Here is a 6,083-nt window from a genome sequence, read left to right as displayed (position 1 = left end):
CTGCCTCTGCCTCCTGAGTGCAGGGATTAAAGGCGTGCGCCATCACAGTTCAGCAAGACCCAGACGCTTAAAAGGAAAAGAGGGCCAGCTGTGGTGGCACACGCCTTTAGTCCCAGCACTTGGGAGGCAGAGGCAGGCGGATCTTTGTGAGTTCGAGGCCAGCCTGGTCTACATAGTGAGTTCCGGGACAGCTGGGGCTACAAGGAAATCCTGTCTCAAAAAAGTCAAAAAAAAAAAAAAAAAAAAAAAAAAAAAAAGGAAAAGTAAGAGTAAGTGAAGTAAGAGTAAGAAAAGAAATAGAAACTTGGGGTTGGGGAGATGGCTCAGCAAGTAAAGTTGTGTTTGCTGTCAAGCCTGCTGACCTGAATTTGATCCCTGGAACCCACATAGAGGAAGAAGAGGACAGACTCCTGAAGGTCCTCCGAAGTCCTCTGACTTCTACATTTGTATGCCCCCCGCCCCAATAAATGAAAAAAAGAAGAAACCAGAGGCATTTGGAAAGCTTAGGCAGGAGGACTGCTATGAGTTCCAGGCTAGCCTGGGCTACATAGTGAATTCCAGGCCAGCCTGAGCTAAACATACCCTCTTTCAAAGAAACAAAAAAGCAAGGCATGGTGGTACATGCTTTTCATCCTGGCATTTAGGAGCCTGAAGGAGGAGAATTACTTTGAGTTCAAAGTCAGACAGGAATATAGAAATGAGAGCCTTTCTTTTAAAAAACCCAAGTTGAGCTGGGTATGGTGGCACATGCCTTTAATCCCAGCACTCAGGAGGCAGAGGCAGGTAGATCTCTGTGAGTTCGAGGCCAGCCTGGTCTACATAGTGAATCCAGGCCAGCTGTGACCACATGGAAACCTTGTCTCAAAAAAAGACCAAAAACAAAACAAAACAAAACAAAAAAAACCCAAAATATGAAACACAAAAACCCAACTCAAAACAAAACAAACAAACAGACAAACAACAACAACAACAAAAAGAGGGAGAAGGAAAGAAAGGAGATGTAGAAGCTGGAGCACGTAATGATACTTTATAAATGATGTTTTATATGTGCGTTTTATAGCCGGGCCCGGCATAGAGGCACACACCTTTAATCCCATCACTCTGGAAGCAGAGGCAGGTACATCTCTCTGAGTTCAAGGCCAGCCTGGCCTACATAGTGAGTTCCAGGCCAGCTGGGGCTACCTAGTGAGATGCTGTCTCAAAAAAAAAAAAAAAAAAAATTCCACAAAAACCAACTCAAAATTTAAAAGTAACCAAACAACCCCCTCAACACACACACACACACACACACACACACACACACACACACACACACAGAAACACACAGGCAAAACCTTAAGTGAATCAAAGGGGTTCTGTCCACAAGCCACATAGCTTTTTGATTTCATCCAGATCACTGGGACCTAGGTGCTAGCTTCATAGAAGTTTAAAAATGGCAAGGAGTTGCCTTACAGTTTCTGAGAGATTGTGTGGCTCTACAGTCAGACTGCTTGGTAGGAATCCTGGCTCTGTCATTTCCTGAGGGCAAGCCTCCTAAATGCTCTTTGCTCCCTCCTGGGCTGTCACAGGACTTCATCAAGTACCGCACTTGAACCGATTATTAGATCCATGCTGGGCTCGGAGTGAATGGCCTGTGTGAGCTCTTGCTGTTGCTGTTGTTGCTGTTGTGTTTTAAAGATTTATTTTGGTTTTTATTTCTGTGTGTATGTCTGTGTACACAGGTCTATGCAGCTGTCTGCCGAGGACAGAAAAGGAAGTTGGATTCTCTTGGAGTTGGAGTTACATGTGGTTGTGAGCCACCCAGTATGTGTGCTGAGATCTGAACCTGGGTCCTCTGCAAGAATAGTAAGTGCCTTAACCACTGAGTCATCACTCCAGCCCCTGCTGTCATGGTCCTCCTCCTCCTCCCTCTCTTCCTCCTCCTCCTCCTCCTCTTTCTTTTTTTTTGTGAATTTTTTGTCTCAAAAAGACTTTTTTTTGCTAATTTTATACATTTTGATCATATTGAGGTCTCCTCCCTTATCTGCAACCCCCCTCACTACCGCCCACCTAATTTCATGTACTCTAATTGTATTTATATGCCTATAGAGTCAAATTTGTGTTCCCAAACATCCTTCAGTGTGGGTTCATCCACTGCTTATCCTACCAAGAGTCTCACCAGGCTTAACGATTCTGACTCTCCCCCTCCCAGCAGCCATCAGTTGCCAATAACTCCTCAGGTAGGTTGGGGCTTTTTGCCCACTTCCCCACATCTATGCTGGGATTTTTGTCTGGCTCAAACTTCAGTGGGACTAGCGTGTAATATCGTCCATTATTCTTAATCATTATCAGTTGCATCAAACATCTGAGGCTCTAACCCATAAACATAAATCAGGTAAGTAAAACAGCATGTTCTTTTTCTTCCTTTGATGCCTAGGATCGAACGCAGAGCCTTGTGAATGCTAAGCAAAAGTTTTTTTTTTTTGGTCTGAGACAAGGTCTCCCTGTAGCACCAGCTGGCCTGGACTCACTATGTAGACCAGGCTGACCTTGAACTCAGAGATCTGCCTGTCAGGCAAAAGTTGTACCATGGAGCTACAACCCTAGCCCAAGGTTGTGTGTCACATTTGAAGGCATAGCTATCATGCACCCCTGAATTAAGAGGGTGGGTGTGCTGACCCTTGATTCGCTCTCTATATATAACCCACACATGGCCAGAAATGAATGTTTGAGGGACAAAATTTCGAGCGTGGAAAAGAATAACTGTTACTTCAGAACTCCAAAACAAAAGTTTATTTATAAAATACTGACAGTTTGACAGCACATAGGACTTCTCGTGGTATATATTTCAAATCAATTTCTTTACATTTCATTAAAAAATAAACCTGCTAACAAGCTATATGACATATAGATATATATTTTTTCTTACAGATAGACACCTGCCATAATGAATACTCTTCCCATAATTTTTCATTATATCCTTTAAATCAAAAAAATAAAGATTTGCATCGATTTTTGATTTTGGAGTCTATCTGGGCGAGGAAAGAGGACACATTTAAATGCTTTGGGTTTGTTCTTACTGAAATAGAGAAGAGGGGGTGATCCCAAGGGGGCACCTGTGCTCACGGTGATGGTTAGGGTGGGTGTCCCTGTATGGGACCACACAGAGGCACTCGGGAGCTGGTGCTGGCTATTCAAGGGTCCCCTCCCTCCCCCGCCTGGTGGCTGGTCCTGCAGTGTGATACCTTCACTGTGCCCTGTAAGGAGGTGAGGGGAACCCCTGTGCAGGGGCCTACAGTGAGGCTCTGGCACCTTTAGAAATGCCGTCCGGGGGCGGGGCATGGACAGCGACAGAAGGCCTCAAGAAGCAGTGCCGGCGAGGTGGCCCAACTGTGCACTTGTTTTCTCTGCCTCACGGCAGTGTCAGGTTTGGGGTGGAGAGGGGATAGGAAAGACAGTGTGGGTTTGTAAACTCCCTTCAGTTCTCTGAAAGACGGTGCTCCGGAACCATCTATTCGGTTGGTCTTGGCAGTCTGTGGGCAGAGTTTGCATTAACTCATGGGCTCCTGAATACACTACCAGATTTTCTCCAGGCACAAAAAGGCAACACCGAAAGGCCCAGGCTCATGCTTCTGTGAGCCTGCTCCCCAGAGAGCCTCACAGACAGGGGCCCTGACATCACTGGCTCAGGAAATCCAAGACCAAGAAAGCTCCCTCTTACCCAGGGGCATGCCCACCACACCCTTAGAATATGACTGCGTGTCTGGGAGTTGTGGAGGCAGGAGAGTTGCTAGGACCATCCACTGCCCAGTAAATATGTAAACATGGGCGAAAAGATGTCATAAAACAACTAGAGTTCCACAGCTGGAGACTGACTGGGTGTCCAGATATGGTTGGGGTAGTGGAGGCAGTAATTCCTATGGATGGGTGCTGATGGAGCAGAGCTTTTCACCTAAGGTTCATCCAGAAGTTGTAGTTTGAAGTTCCCACCTCCTTGGGCAAGATCCCATTTAGATTCCAAGGCAAATGACCCAGGCCACTTATGCTTCATGGAGATGAGAGACAGCTGGGGCCATCAAAGGAAGTGGGAAGATTCCCTTTGCTAATACACACACAGATGTGTGTTTTGTGCATGTCTGTGCTTATGCACAGGCATTCATGGGCACCATCCTCTGTGTGTATGTGGATATCAGGAAGGTGCCAGTGAGCACGTGGGGAGAGGGAGGGGGAGGGGGAATCTTAGTGCACCAGGTGATTCATTAAAGGCAAAGGAAAATTGGCCTCATGTGCAACACACACACACACACACACGTTTATATTCATTCCTACTTCCTATGCAGAATTCCCTCACTGGGCTGGGCTAATAATTCCCTAATGCAAACTGGGAACATCCTTAAATGGTTAAACTCTGTAGACAGGAAAAAAGATGAAATTAAAAAAAGTGTGTGTGTGGGGCCTTAAGCGTGGCAGAGGCTACAGTGGGCAGGGTCCAGCTAACTGACAAGTTCTAGATGGCCCTGGACGCCTGACTCCCTGGAGGCACAAAGCCTCAGTCCTTTGTTGTCTTTTGGGGACAAGGCCGTACTTTCTGGCTTACCATCTCCTTGTAGAGAAGTCGCAGCAGCTGGGGTACTTGTCTGCAGAGCTGACTTCCAACATCTCATCCTCTTACCCCAGGGGGCAGTTGTATAGAATGAAGCCCATAGATTTGAGGGCATCACTTCCTCAGGTTCTTGACTCTGACTTCCCTGTCCAGTGACCATTAGTAGTGACTAATTTGGGGCTGCTAGGGAGGGCTACAGGCTCTTTATCCTTGTTTCCCTAGCCCCCCAACTTGGGCCTCTCAGCAGAGCCAGCAGTGATTGTTGGGCAGTTCTAGAAAGTTCAGTCCTATATTAAATTGGACATGCCTGGTAGGGTTGCCTCCTCTGGAGGTAACCATCTGTTCCCAGCAGTGGGGTAACCTGGTTGGTGTCCCCAAGGGCCTCAGACAATCCAGGATATCAGAAAAACTCCTCCCTAAACCCTTGGGTTGGGAGCCCAAAGCAGATGGGAAGATCTGGCCCCCAGAGTGGCTTTTTAGTGAACATTCCTGGGAGCCAAAGCTTTCCCTCCCATCTGCTATTCTTGTCCCTGGGTCCCATCTGACCCGCCTCTCCTGGCTGGGCTGTGTCCAGTTTGGACGAGGCTTCCTGGCTGGCCCTTCTTCTGTGCTTCCCAGTTCTGGCTAGGCTGAGTCCTTCCTTGGAAGATGTTAGTGGGGGTTGGGTGACCTTTGGCTCTTTGCAACTCCAGGGTTGAGCACATCTGCTAACTTTGGTTGCTGTGGCCTCTGGACCAGGGGCTTGGCCACTCCTCTGGACAACTGTGTGTTGTGCTTAGAAAACTGTGGGCGGAGACACAGGAGGACACAGATCTGACAGTTGGGCAAAGCAATCCTGGGGTGTCCTCTTGAAAGGGGTCCCTGGAATCCTTTCCTTGCAAGTTCAAGGGGATGGGTAAGTGGGTTAGCAGGAAGGGGAGCCTATTCAGGGGAGGATGGTATATGTGACCAGACAGTAACCTCACCCTGGCTAGATGAACTGAGCTTCTTATTCTAAGTACCTGTTTCTTTCCTTTCAGTGTAGGGCAGGTGGACTGACGGAAACGAACAGTTGTCAAGGCTTCATCCTTTCATCCCTGACCTCTTGTAGGACATCTTCCTCGAGCATCCCCCAGTGAGGGGCCAGGACCTTATATCTCCATTCCCTGATCTCACCCCTCCTTATGTACATCCACGCAAGTGAATCCAATCAACAGAAGGCAAGGTTCAGTTGTGTAGCCCTGCGAGGAATCTCTCAGCCCTTGGGCCCTCTTCCTTGAATTTACAATTAAGAAAAAATTACTTTGTAGGAACAAGGAAGTTGCTAAGCAGGTTCTCACCGTTTTGATTTTTTTTTCCCCTTCCTTTTTTCTAAACGAACCAAATGCTTGGCGGAGACAGCAAGGAGGTGGGGGGTGCTGAGGCAGGGCAGGGGGCTGGCAAGGTCTTAGGGTACCTGCCAGGAAGGGGCAGAGACAGGAGGAGGGCTTTGGCTCTAAGGATGCCTAGCCTTTTTTTTTTT

The 6,083-nt window shown here is 47.5% G+C and overlaps 1 protein-coding gene across 1 annotated transcript in view; it reads right to left on the bottom strand.

Moving 5' to 3' along the window:
• Positions 1-5,575: 5,575 nt before the first annotated feature.
• The window catches only part of Sdk2 (sidekick cell adhesion molecule 2), a 299,575-nt gene continuing 299,067 nt past the window's right edge, over positions 5,576-6,083 (bottom strand). Inside the window, exon 46 of the mRNA XM_029562667.1 lies at positions 5,576-5,616. Within this exon, the coding sequence (XP_029418527.1) occupies positions 5,576-5,616 (41 nt within the window). The remainder of the gene's footprint in view (positions 5,617-6,083) is intronic.

Source organism: Nannospalax galili, unplaced genomic scaffold (assembly GCF_000622305.1).
Source record: "Nannospalax galili isolate Female #2095 unplaced genomic scaffold, S.galili_v1.0 scaffold634, whole genome shotgun sequence".
Lineage (NCBI taxonomy): Eukaryota > Metazoa > Chordata > Mammalia > Rodentia > Spalacidae > Nannospalax > Nannospalax galili.
Note: the sequence above shows the minus strand (reverse complement) of the source record. Positions and strands in the feature narration are given on the sequence as shown.